General features: G+C 38.8%; 1 protein-coding gene across 2 annotated transcripts in view; it reads left to right on the top strand.

Moving 5' to 3' along the window:
* pard3ba (par-3 family cell polarity regulator beta a) overlaps window positions 1–14828 on the top strand; it is a 204839-nt gene that overhangs the window by 184831 nt on the left and 5180 nt on the right. For both annotated transcript variants that reach the window (XM_067442199.1, XM_067442200.1), the window contains one exon: window positions 7706–7776. In XM_067442199.1, the coding sequence (XP_067298300.1) occupies window positions 7706–7776 (71 nt within the window). The remainder of the gene's footprint in view (window positions 1–7705; window positions 7777–14828) is intronic.

Here is a 14828-nt window from a genome sequence, read left to right on the forward strand (position 1 = left end):
GGGTCCTATGTTTTTTTTTTTTTTTTGTATTTCTAATGAAGTGCTTGGCTGTTTGAATTGTTTGTGTAAATGTGATGCATAAAAAGCATGTCTGGTAAAGTTTCAGCCCTCAGAGGTCCACACATATCAACTGAACAAGTGACAAAGCAACGCTGAGTTTTCAGGGACGTCGCTCACAGCTTGAGTTTCTTGCGGCAAACCCTGAGAACAGTTTGTGTTTGTTGAGAAACATGCTTGTTTGAGTCCTGTTGGAGTCCAACCACAAAACTTCACTCCAGACTGCCAATTCCCTCTGGAATGGAGTTTGACTCGGAGCCCAAATCAATGGAATCTAATTACCAAAAAGTTATAACAAAGAAAAAAAAGTTACTGAGGAATTTAAATTGGTCGTGGCACCTGCTAAATTATATTATGATATCATTAAAGTGATCAAAAGTGACACACTGCAAAAAATGCTCTTCTTACTTAGTATTTTTGTCTTGTTTCTAGTCGAAATATCTAAAAAATTCTTTAAATAAGAGGTATTTACTAGACAAGCAAAAGTAATCGTCTTGTTTTGGGAAAAAATTACTCAAAATTAAGAGAGTTTTTGTTTAAAATAAGCGAAATAATCTGCCAATGGGGTGAGAAAAATAATGTTGTTTTAAGATTATTTTTCTCACCCCATTGGCAGATTATTTATCTTATATATATATTTAAATATTTAAACTAGAAACAAGACAAAAATACTAAGTAAGAAATGCATTTTTGCAGTGCAGCAAATATATATTTATAATGTTACAAAATATTTATATTTTAAATAAGTGCTGAACTTTCTATTCATCAAACAATTCTAAAAACAAATGTATCATGGTTTCCACAAAAGTATAAAGCAGCACAAATGTTTTTACTTACTTACTCACTGCGCATTATTCCTCTGGCATGTAGGGCAGCAAGGAAAGTTCTCCACTCTGGACGATTCTAGGCTTTTTCAAGTTTCATAAGCCCCTTTCACACTGCACGTCGGACCCGCAATATTCCCGGAACATTGCCGGGTCGCCTTCTGTGTGAAAGCAACCGTCCCGGGATTGATTACCGAATTTGACCCGGGTCGGGGACCTAGTAACATTGCGGTATTCGACCCGGGACGAGCGCTGTGTGAACAAAAGCCAAAACTAATGCCGCAATGTGTACATAGTTATCCTGCGACTCCTAGAGCTTGTTTTTTCAATAATACAACCCTGCAGTGCCAGAAGAGCTAGTCTGTGTTTTAGGGTGTTTTCACACCTGAAAGTCCGCACCGAGGTCCGAACCAAAGTTTGTGTTTGGACATTTGGTTCTTTTTGGTTTGCTTTCACATTGCAGTTATATCAGCGCACCAAAGAACTTTACATGACGCACTGGCGTCCTGTCGTCATCATCTATGTGGGCTGCATCTTAACATTGATTGGTTTGTTAGCGGACGTGCGTCTGACGTCAGTGTGTTGTCAATTCAGCGGCTAACTTTGACAGGAATGAATGAACAGACGCATATCGTTGGCAATACTGTTAATATTATGGCACTACTATCTGCAGCACCAACTATACTCGAGGCAAATCCACCAAATGAACGTCCTCGTTGTGCAAACATTTTATCGGCGCCGACAGGAAAGGAGGAGCTCCTAGAAGATAGGCTTTTTAGCCAAACAATGTGTTTTATTTTATAGTTATGTTTAAATATTATAATGTTATTTTTAAATTTCATCTAGGCTATATTGATTATGAAACTTGCACAGATGTGCAATATATGTCAAAGACATTGAGTCAGAAATAATTTTGACCACTTCATTAAGATTTGTTTTGTAGAAAGCTTTGTATTTTGTATCTTAATTTTAATAAATGTTTCATCATTTGCCTGAATTTAATAAATAAGCTTAAATAAATAATATAGCAGACATCCCGTGATGGAGTGATCATTTGCGTTGCACATGAACTGGAGCGGTCTCATAAATAAACCGAAACTCAGCATAACGTTACTTGTCTCACAGACATTAGAAATATATATAGGCCTATCTATATATATATATATATATATATATATATATATATATATATATATATATATATATATTCACAAGCAGAGCACGCCGTTCACGCGAGCTGACATGACTACACAAGCGGTTCTGTTTAAAATGCTGCGTGATCACTGCTGCTCACGTGTGTTGTGAGTTTAATCTGTGTTTTTTCACTAATCCTACACCAGAACTTCCTGTAAATGGTCTGAAAGTCCGAACTATACAGAAAATGCTTTCACACAAGAAACGAACCGAACCTTTGTTCAGTTTGGTCCGGACCGAGACTACCTCTTTTCGTCGGACCAAATTTCGTCTGTTTGGTCCGGACCATGGTCCGAGGGAGGTTTCACACCTGTAATTTTGGTTCGTACCAAACTGAAAAGTCCGAAAATCCGGACCAAACAAGGTAGGTGTGAAAGCACCCTTAAACGCAGAGAGTGTTCGTATACAAAAGAAACTAAAATTAAACAAGCAGAAATGAGCGCAAACTGGACACAAGTCGAGACACGGAGCTCCTTACTATCCGCGCTGAAGCTGAGATCGCTCGCCATTATACGTCACATCCGGATGTCACGTGTCAACTCGACCCGGGACCGTTAAGCGTTGTGTGTGAAAGCGCACATATTACGGTATTTCGCTGGCAGTGTGAATGGACCAAATCTAGCGGCCCGGGAACAAATGCCGGGTCGCAATATCCGTGTATTTGCCGGAATCGCTGTGGGAAAGGGGCTATAGATTTCATTTCTTCCTCTATTGTGCGACACCAAGTGGTCTTGGGTCGTCCTCTCTTTCTTCTACCTTCAGGTGTACAATGAAGGGCTACTCTTGGGATGCTGTCTTGCTCTCTTCTCAGAACATGCCCAATCCAGTTCCAGCGCCTCTGTTATGACGCTATCCATGCTGTCTTGTTGACATCTTGTTAAAAGATCCTCATCCGTCTCTTGCATGGCTAAAAAATCCGACAGATTCTTCTCAGACTCCTTTTGTGGAAGACTGATAGTTGGCGTATGTCATTTGCTGTCATTCTCCAGCATTCTGCGCCGTACAGTAGGGTGGATAGAACACAGCTCTGATATAATTTGAGTTTAGTCTTGTTTCTGTACTGCTGAGCTTCCATATGTTGTTTAGCATTCTGAATGCATTTCTGGCTTTGTTTATTCTGTTTTAAATGTCATTGTGTGCACCCCCATCATGTCTTACAGTACTCCCAAGGTAGTGAACTCATTTGTTGTTAATAGAGCTTCTCCATTTACATATTGGTAATGGATCCGAGATGTTTTGCGCCATCACTTCAGATTTTTACAATTTATTTTTAGGCCAACTTGCTGTGCAAAGTAGCTGAGACGTGACGTTTTCTCTTGTATGTGTTGATGAGTGCAAATGTTTTTACCATGGATACTATTGGTATATGTTTCTTTAACAGCAAATCAGCATATTAGAATGATTTCTAAAGGATCGTGTGACAATGAAGACTATGGAAGCTTGTTTTTACCTCTGAATACAAATTTAAAAAGGTAAAACTAAGAACAAACTTTTCTAACTTTGACACAATTCTCGCAATTCTGACTTTTTTTTTTCTTCCAAATGCACGTTTTTATTAGCCTGACAAGCCAGATCCACATCAAGATGTTTGGTCTGGAAACTCACCATAGACAGGGCTCAATCCGAGGGGCGGGATAAACGGTTGTCTTTCAAACTCCCTCTGCACGCGATAGGATATCGCTACAACCAACCAGAGCAACGAAGGTTAAACAGAGCTTGTTGATAGATTAAACATTCGCCGTATCCGGTCAGCAAAACTCAGAACACATCTTCCCTTTTTAAGAATGACTTCAGTGGCGTTCTTTGTTCTTTTCTCAGAGAAAAGTTTAACTCCAAGTCTTCCAGAGTCGTGGTCAAAGCTGATTTGAAAGAACGCCGCCGTTCTCCAGTTTCTGTGTTTACTAGAAGCACGCAAACGCAACTCGGCTGTCGTCATTATGGCCCCGCCCACCGACTCTATACACGATGTGATTGGCCCGGCAAGAGTTTGGGGAATACAGCTCAGAAGGGTATTGAGAGTTGCTAGACGACACTCGCGGACAGATTAAATTTGCTGCCACTAGGGTGCGTCTAGATTTCTAGGCTACGTTTTTATCTCAATTCTGAGAAAAGAAGTCAGTATTGCGAGATAAGAGTAAACTGACAACTGACCCTTGCGAGACAAAAGTCAGAATTGTAAGATAGCTTTGCCATCGCAAGAATACATTTTCTTTTGTAATATATTAGAAAACAGTAGTAATATTTCACAATGTTTTTTTACAGTTTTTGGGCTCAAACAAATACAGCTTTGGTGAGACATCTTAAAATTGACCAAAATTATTTTTGGCCTTTTACATATTATATATTATTTAATTATTATGCATAGCTTAAGTGTTTATTGCTAAACTTTTTTTTTTGCTTGAATATCTTTTTAGTTTTGTTCTTGAGGAAAAAAAAGGTCAGACTGAATAAGTCCCAGTGAGTCCAGTTGACCTTGCTGCTCTTTATGTGTGTGTCTTTGTGTTTAATCAAACCTGTCAAACACATGCATCTGATCTCCCTGCATCTGTGCGCATGAGCGCCTTATGCCTATTTGTAAACGTTTGCACGTTTGTTGTGGTGAGTGTTTGCCGTCTCAGTCCAGTTCGCCGGCGTAGCATGCACATTTCTCAGCATTCACAGCAGCGCACGAGTCCTTCATCCGTCCACACAGCCGTTTTGATCTGATAACAGCACCGCAAAGACTCAACTGGTTTCTGCCAGCTCGGTTGCCATGGTGCCCCAATGTCCCCCTTTGGTGAGGTTTAACAGGGTTGAGCAGGTTTTGTTGATCCTTTTTGACCCCACAGGGTAAAACTCGCCCGGACCACCAAGCCTGCCGTGGCAAAGTTTCAAATTCTCTCTCTCGATTGGAGTCGAGCGTCTGGCAGCGGGCCCACGTCTTGTCCTTTCTGCCTAAAATGCTAATTACCCGGTGAAGATCAATCGCCTGTGCCCAAGATAACATCTGTGGGCAGTGAAGAGAAACACGTGGATAATGTGGATGATCCAAAGTCGCTGGAGTCTCTCGTGTTTTCTAATAACCAGCCCTTTGGAAGCAACTAGGTATTGTTTTATCGCTCTAACATCCAGCGATTTTATTGCTTAAAGGGATAGTTCACCCAAAATTTTTAATTCTGTCATCATTTACTCACCCTCAAGTTATTCTAAACCAGGATGTCTTTAGTTTTTTGATAGAAATCTGAGCACTTTGACTTAAGGAATTTGAGGGCTGTCTTTAAAATGAATGTGTGCAGTATGCATCAGCCAGGCTCTGGTCCCTCAACATGACACCCAAAGCTATTTGAAGAGTTGTTTTCAACATTCAATACAAGTTGATGTTATTAGCATTGGTTGACTTCAGTTCATAACAGTCTACGTCAGTAAGTGTGTTGATGTTTAGCGGGGCAACAGGAATATTGCATTTTTATTGAAAGGATTAAAACTAGATGCTGATGATTTGACCTTTTTAAACAATTCATTGTTTTCCTCTCAAGTTATCTACTGAGTGTTAAGGAAAAAACGCAAAAGGGAAATCTATTTGCTCCAAACGAATATTGTTGGTGTTACAGGCCTTGAATTTCAATGAGATTGCACGTAATATGCATAATTTGACTAATTCCTACAGATTTTGTGCTCATACCCAAAGTCTGCGCACATACATCCGCATCTCAATGCTTAATTCAGTTCTTTTTCAATGCTTATTGTGCTTAAACAGTCAAATACAGCAGTCTTGGAGAGTAGTCATGTGAACACAGTCAGTAATATTTTAAGTGAAGTAACCTGTTGAGAAAGAAAACGTATGTGTAACAGTATAATGGATCTGTGTGTCAGGTTTTAAAGTGACAGCAGCCTAATATACCTCCTGCCATATGATCAGATAATATTAGTAATTTCTATGTGGCAGTTTTGCCCTATGGTGTTGATGTCAAAATTGTGGCCAGTGAAAATACGAGTGGCTAGTAACTTTGGAAAACCACTAGCCTCAGTGGCTGGTGAGCAAAAAAGTGAATACCCTGTATACACACACACACACACACATACAAACAACCCTAGGTCATTGCTCCCAGAATTGGGATCTAATCAGTGAAGGAACTGGAGATTGAAGCAGTAGTAAAAATACTTCCATCTGTGACAATGGGCATGACTGATCACCTGTATGGCCAGAATAGACGAAAGAATGAATGACAGGAACAGAGGAAAGCAGGGAATTGTATATCGCTCTGATCATTTGGCGTGCGCAGCAGTCTATCATTCCCACAATCATCTGTCGCTTCTCTAAATTTGACCTTTACGGCGTGTGCGCGTCGTCATCTCGCTCTCTCTCTCTCTCTTACTCTGGGTGACATTCGATCCCTGCGAGACACCTTTGTGTTTAAAGATCACACTTAGCATGCAGGGTAGAGCTGAGGGCCGCCATTACACGCGGGAGGACGTGCACTTATAAACGCCTCATTGAGACAAATGCCACCATTTTCCTCACATAGTGCCCAGAAATGAGCTGCCCTTCTTTACATAATGCCTCTAACCTTCATCTGTCAGGAGCTGCCACACGCAGTACTCCCACAATCCCACTGCGGTCATATGAGACTACTGTTAAACCCTGCCATGTGTGGCCAACTCCAGTTATTTCTCTTATACAAGCTTGAAAAGTTTTGGAATAGTCACATAAGGAGAAATAAGCTTTAATTAGTCATGGTTATCATAACAAAACCATAAGAGATGTAATGGGAAAATAATGCATCTAATTTTCTTCTGTAAAAAAAAAAGCATTGATAATTAAGTAAGCCATTGTCCAATATTTTTTTTCCCCTGCTACACTTTAAAGGTTGTGCTAACTTAACAGGTTAACAGCTCATGCTGATGGTAATTATAGCATTAAACAAGGTAGTTATATAATTTATGAATCTTGCGTACATCATATTACATTCAAAGGATGAGGAAAATTGTCTTGTTGAATACTTCCTCTGAAGATACTAACCTCTTTTCTCCACTAAATCAGTTGACCTGCATCATTTATCTCCCTCTTCCTGATTTGTCATATAGATATGATGTGAATTTATGTATCTCCATTATGTGTTCCTGCCTCAATGCACAGTACAACTCTCAAGCTTATTGCCTTTTGATGGTTTAAGTCTAGGTTTGAGTTTATGGTGACAGAAAGATTCATATTGTAGTGTACGCTCCTGTGACAGTGCAACTAGTCATAGGTACTGTGACAGAATTCAAACTGGTTTAAAATCTTGAACTGTGTTGTTAAATTGGAGAGACATGAACATTTTGAACACCTTGAAGGTCAAAACACCCTGATGTTTACACTGATTTCCCTCTAAATCACTAAATGCACTAAATCACCTCTCTTTTTTAATTGTATGGTGGGATATTAAATGTGCAATGTCTTGTATGTGTGTAATTTTTTATTTTATTTACATGTTTTTAATGTGTAGTCATTTTCATAGATGTCGATGCTTTTTTGTGATTACACTTCTTTGTAATTCTGTTTGATGATGCTTGTGTACAGAGATTACGCTCTTCACCTTTAAAACCACATCTACATGTCACATTAGCTTATTGTGATGCATAATCTTATTTGATTTTTCTGTGCTTCGCAGATCAGAGGGCCCGAACCCCGAATGGCTCCGAGATACAACGACGTTGATCGGCTGTATGCCTCTGTGCCCAGGTGAGCCTGTGTTTGCATGCGTATATTCACTTGTACCCAGGTTTGTGTGTTCTTGACTTGTACCATATGCTGGACATATGTGACACCGTTGGATCCGTAGAGTCAACAAAACAAGACGGAGGAAGGTGGAGGGACTTCCCTTCCTACACACATACACACACACACACACTCAGTCTAATCCTCTTTCAGCTCCCTAATTAAATCTTGAGTGTTTGCCTTCCGAGAGCTTTTCTCATCCCGGAATATTCACCTGATCTGCTCCCGGAGGACCGGGATCCAGACAGGAAGCTGGGAATGCTATTTTGGCTCACATCCCAGGATCTTAAGTGCTTCAGTGATTTTCCTCCAGAAACTTGCGCAGATATGACGTGCCTCAACTGATGTGTTTGATTATGAGTAGGTCATAGTGTAAGCAAAATTGTTTTGTGTGATATTTAAGGGCAGTTAAAGTCATATTTGAAGTAAACCTAACTATGTTTATATTTTTTAAGGGAGCTGACTGATTGATGTGGTGAAATTATGGAAATGTTCATTAAGAATATGGAAAATTCTTGGTTTGTTGTAGTTTACAAACAATAAAACATTGATTTATTTATTTCGTTTTTCACACATAAATGAAGAATCTGTCATCCTATATTTTAAAAATGTTTTTGTTCATACAGTAAAAAAAAAAAAGTGTGATCCAATGTTACTTCAAAATATGTTACACAGAAGAAAGAAAGTCAAAGGTTGCATCTCAGTCAGTTCCCTAGTTCACTAGTAAGGGCACTGATCAGGAAGTCGGCCATTTTAAGGGCTGTCTCAATTGTTAAATCTTTCCAGTGCACTGAGAAGTCAGTTCCCTAAAAGGTGCCACACTGCATCGTGTGTTGTACTGGTTTTGTTGGACCTGAGTGTAGAATTTGATACCACTGACCATAACAGTCTTCTTAAACGATTAGAATGTATGGTAGTTGTCAAAGGCACTGTTACAAAGGTTTGATTCTTACCTTAGGAATAGGACTTTTTCTGTAAATTTATAAAACCTTGGTGCCTCCATGGATCTGACTTTGTTCAGCACATCCCACTGGATGATCGACTGGATTGAGATCTGGGAATTTGGAGGCCAGGTCACATCAAACTCGTTGTTGTGTTCCTCAAACCATTCCTGAACCATTTTTGCTTTGTGGCAGAATGCATTATCCTTACCACAGCCACCAGGGAACACGGTTTTCTATTGAAGAGTGTACATGATCTGCTACAATGCTTAGGTAGGGGGTACGTGTCTAAGTAACATCCACATGGATGACAGGGCCCAAGTTTTCCCAGCAGAACATTGCCCAAAGCATCGCGCTGCCTCCGCCGGCTTGACTTCTTCCCATAGTGCATCCTGGGGCCATGTGTTCCCCAGGTAAGCCATCACAATTTGGCCTTAGTCAAACTTGCTCAAATCCTTACGATTACTCATTTTTTTTCTGTTTCTAACACATCAACTTTAAGGGCAAAATATTTTCTTGCTGCCTAATATATCCCACTGCCGTGATGAAGAGATAATCAATGCTATTCACTTCACCTGTCCGTGGTCATAATGTTATGCCTGATTCCTTGTCCCTCATTTTTCAGAAATACAATATTTCATATCACTGTTATGCAGATGATTTTCAGTTTTACCTTCCATTAAGGCTTGACACCGCTGTTTTATTCGATGTGTTATTGAAATGTGTAAGTTATATCAATAGGTTGTTGACAAATTATTTTCTGCAGCTAAATGAGGATAAAACGAGGATAAAAAATTAGATTTTAATTCTCGGTTGTCCAGCAGAAAAAAGCCCAGTTTGTTCCTGTCTCAACAAAAGTATGTGAACAAAACAAAAACGTGGAATTGATCTTTGACTCTTCACTATTCTTCGCTAAACAAATTAGTGTCGTAATTAGAGGAAGCTTTTTCCACTTAACAAAGTCCCAAGCAAAGCATGCTAAAGTTTCAGCAAAAATCATGTTCGAGTACTTGATTGGTTCACATTCACCCCAAATAATGTAATCTAGTAGATTGCACATTTAAGAGAATTAAATTAATAGAAAGCAAAGAAATCACGTTTAGAAGAGAAACAATTTTGTTGCGTAGATCGCAAATAATATGATTTTATTTATTTATATATATATATATATATATATATATATATATATATATATATATATATATACTGTTTTCAAGGTCTTATCCACGTCATTACTGCAATGTGGATGATTCTGATTGGCTCAGAGACAATGCACAGTCTTGGTAAATTTCCACTCATGTCAGTTAATCTGATACACGTTTCCATAGACGTGTCACTTGTTGACGCTTTCATCCCGGAAATAGTCCAGTAGTGACCTTCCAGATCTGGAGTCGGCGCCAGCTTGCCCAGAACAACAAGTCCAACTATCTCTTAGGGTGCCCATTGTACACCATTCTCAACACTGATCTGTAACATAGAATATTGCACACATACACAGATACACAGTCTCTCCAAGGTTGGAGCTGATTAAGCTCCAGTTCTAACCAGTTCTAACCAAAACATACTGATAACGTGTGCTTTCTTTCAGTGAGAGGGACACACAATAGTACAGGCAATATTCATATTGACTCTTTAGTGTTTCAGTAAAAGGAAATATAAAAGGAATAAAATATAATAAATTAAATGAAAGACAAATCCATATTTCATATCCGGAAGCCGGGCTAAGTGAGCAAACCCTGTTACTGCACTGCTGACATGTTAGGGGTGTGTGATGCCTAAAAAAATCCAAACACACGACACCTTGTTGATCAAGTGTTTAGTGACACATCACACATCTCTAGGCCAGACCCTCAGTCACTTCTCACAGAACAAATACAAACTTTAGAAAACAAGAAACATAAAGCAAAATCTGAACAGGAAAGAATCATTATAATAATATAGGAAGATAAATATTGATTAAGGCTTTGATTATGAAGTTAATTAGGATATATGTACTATATACAGGTATATTGAAGCAGCAGGGGATTTCAGAATCGCCCTTTCACTAGTAACTTTGGAAAACCACTAGACTCAGTGGCTGGTAAGCAAAAACGTTAATGTCAAGCCCTGCACGTTGACCATAGTTAAATCATTCATTAGGGTTGCTAGCCTGGGTGTCAGAAGCAAAAAAATAAAAGTGGGTGGTTCCTCTCTCCAATTTCTTTTTTACTGGGGTAGGCTAGATGCCATTTATATTAAATACAGATATACTGCTGTTTAAAAACGTTTGATTGGACAATAAAAAATAAGGAAATCACTGAAAATTAAGATAACATGCATAACTAAGATGCATGGCATTAAGTTTTGACGCAGATTTATCCAAGGTTCGAATCTGCCTTTTGCCGAACTCACTCTACTCCCTTTTCCTGTCACATATCAGATAGGAAAGGCATTTATTTAATAAAAATAAAATAAATAAAATATCTAATCTAAGATGCTTTATTTTCTAAAAGAAATAAAGCATCTAACGTGTTTAATAATACATTTTTATTGGTTAGGGGTAAGAAAACAGAATTAGAGAGGATAAAAAACAAGAGTGGATCCAATATCATTGGTCGTAAGAAGAGTCTTGCCCCACCCACACACAATGGTTCCGATGCCCACGGTTGTTAGTAAATACTTTGGCATATAAATATGACAGTCATTCAGTAAATCGTTAGCACTTTACCTTGGTACTATGGTACTACCATAATCTGTAGTTAAATTTATGCAATTTGCGTAGATTTAAACCTTTTAGTCATTTTGAAATCCACCCGAAGCCACATCAAAGCTTGTTTTCTAGAACTTAGACCTGTAAAACACCTACAAATGAGACATCAGAGCAAGTTGGACAAAGTTTTCCTTACTTCTAAAATCATTTGTTTTGACTTTTCTCAGGCTCCACATCTTGTTTTGATATTCCCCAATAATAAACTCCCACCTCAGCCCTCCTGCGGCTCTCAGCTCTCCTCGAAGTAGCGGTGCCGCCCTGAAGCCCTGCTGTATTCATAAGAGCGGACCATTTAAATGAAATGAAATACATTTTTCAGGGTTGAACTTTGTGCTGTGGTTCCCTTGGGGTGCTCATTCAGGCCCATTTCCTTTCAAATGACTGCGCTCCGTTACATTAGCATATATTTCCCTGTGCGCTGTTGCTCTCTCTCTCTCTCTCTCTCTCTCTCTCTCTCTCTCTCTCTCTCTCTCTCTCTCTCTCTCTCTCTCTCTCTCTCTCTCTCTCTCTCTCTCTCTCTCTCTCTCTCTCTCTCTCTCTCGCAAAAGTGCTTGTTTCTGTCTTTTCAAAAAGTTCCTTAAGGCTGAAACCGATCACTTCAAACAGTATGTCACATCACTCTTGTCACAGAGAGCAATTTTATACGGTGTTCCTCTGTAGGAGCCATAATGCAGCAGTCACACACAATCACTCAGTTTGTAGCAGCCGCACGAGGCCTGAGGCTGGGCGATGTGGTGTAGTGGTTAAATCTCAGAGCTGGTAAGAGGAAGGTTGCTGGTTTGAATCCCAATTGAAACTAACCGTGAGCCATCACCTTTGTTCAGCGGCAAGCCGGCAACATCGTGTGAAATTTGCTTGTCTAATTTCTTTTAAAAATGTTTCCTTTTAAATGTCTTTCACGTCATTTATTTTTAATGTATTATTTATTAATAATAACTAATTATTATTATTATAATTATAGTTTGTTTTAAAGTTTTAAGGTTTAATTCTCTCTATAATGCAATTCAACATAACACTATATAATTCATTCATTCATTACTAAAATTGCCATTCTGTTTCTTTTTCGCTATATTTAGGTACATTTTATTTAGCTAAGAGCGTGTTCACACTTGTAGTTTGGTTTGCTTGATTTCTGTAGTCCAGAAAACAACACAACAAAAACATTTAGTCTTGGTCTGCTTGGCATTCACATTGGCATTTTAACACCAAACCTAAAGATACCGAACCTAAAGGCATAGGGATAGGTTCACAACCTGATTGGTCAGTGTTTATTTCGTATGTTTTGTGACGGAACTTACCAAACATCTAAAACAATGCTGTCTACAGGGATGAATAAATGCATGATCTTCCACTCCAAAGCTGCTCTGAGCGTCCCTTCATGAGCATTTTACCATTTCATTGAAGAAAAATTCCTGTCATATCATAAACACACAGAAACTTAAATGGTCTTCATGACATCCCATCAAAATAAAAGTTTTGTTTAACTTGAAGAAATTGTGACAGAAATATTTTACTGTTGTTCAGTAGAATGTACATCTCAATGTAATAATAATACTAGTACTAACACTTATAATACACACAATAATATTAGCACTTATAATAATAATGAAACATTATTATTCAATTTTATTCTTCAGGAAATAGTCAAATAAAATTCTTCCATGTTTTGTTTTTAACAGTAAAGCTCTGTGTGTGTGTATATATATATATATATATATATATATATATATATATATATTATTTCAGCATTCACACTTATTCAAATGAACGCACTAACAGAGCAATCACATCAAGGTTCGTTTTAATCCAAACAAACATGCCACATGTGCTGTGTTGCCTTGCACTGCACTGCATTTCATTTCATATAAAATCATATAATTCCCTGAACTATATAAACACATCCATGTTATAATACCAACAGGTTTGTTTTACTGCTCAAATTCTTAGCAGAAGGAGCTTTTAACGTCTCGCATAACCCTTGTCACTGTGAGAAAATGGTAATAAACTTTAGAAATGCTTTGCATCTTAGTCAGTGCATTTGCATACAAAAGAATAATTTCCGTTAGCGTTTAACCTCAGCAGGAGGTGGATTAGGGTGAGTAGCTTTATCCCAGCAGACTCGCCGGCTAATCGGCCCGAGTCTTAAGCTTGCATTTGATTGGATAAAGATCAGCCAGAGGCAGGAGGTTACACAACACCACAGTTGTCTGCAAACAGAGTTTGTGAACGGACTCCGCTGAGTACAGTTTGGATCTTTCCATCTCAGCATGTGTTTAAAATTAGCTCATTTGAAACAATAGTTTCCGAGACCAAATCATTGAAATGAAAGGAGAGGCTCCATGTAGCTGGAACAGACAACAGAGCCGTCAAGAAAGCCACCAGTTGTGTGACTGCCAATAAAAGCAGCACTCCTGAAAACATTCAGATCTGCTAGAGAGCATGCAGTGAAATTGTGATTTAAGAAGTATTCGTTTGTTTAAGATGGCGAGGTTCTGCCTCTGTGAAAAGGATGTTTTGATTCAGATTATCAGGAAGGAGTGTGCTTTTCTTTGTTTATTCATCTTGGCAACAGAAACAACTATTACTTCTTTTCATTCTCTCATGACATCTCACTCTGCTTTATATTGCGTTTTGGCTGCGACTGCCGCTTTGCTTCCAAGTAAATAAAGCGCAGTGACTGTGCTCTGCTTTAACATTGTTTGCCTTGAAACACAGGAGCCGTAATGAAATCAGTGTTTGGAAATGAAACTCTTATTTTGTTTTCTGCCTCCATCAGCTCCTGTTTTCCCTACGGCCCTAATGTCTGGAACTAGTGCCATAGATTAAATATATCTAACCAATTCCACACAGATAATTGGTTATAGATTTATATAGTCTGTCATATAGGTTGACACAGTATCTGTCAGTCTGTCTGTCTTATATTGCCATTTTTTTTTCGGGATGCCTGCCTTTACATACACATGAACTGTAATGACATCCCATTCTTAATCCATAGGGTTTAATATGGAGTTTACACCCTTTTTGCAGCTATAAAGGCTTAAAATCTTCTGGGAAGGCTTTCCACAAGGTTTAGGAGTGTGTTTATGGGAGTTTCTGACCATTCTTCTTGAAGCTCATTTCTGAGGTCAGGCTCTGATGTTGGACGAGAAGGCCTGGCTCTCAGTCTCTGCTCTAATTCATCCCAAATGATGTTCTGTCAGGTTGAGGTCAGGACTCTCCTCACACCAAACTCATTCATCCATGCCTTTATGGTCCTTGCTTTGTGCACTTTTGCGCAGTCATGTTGGAACAGGAAGGGGCATCCCCCAAACTTTTCCCACAAAGTT

Source organism: Pseudorasbora parva, chromosome 4, assembly GCF_024679245.1.
Source record: "Pseudorasbora parva isolate DD20220531a chromosome 4, ASM2467924v1, whole genome shotgun sequence".
NCBI lineage: Eukaryota > Metazoa > Chordata > Actinopteri > Cypriniformes > Gobionidae > Pseudorasbora > Pseudorasbora parva.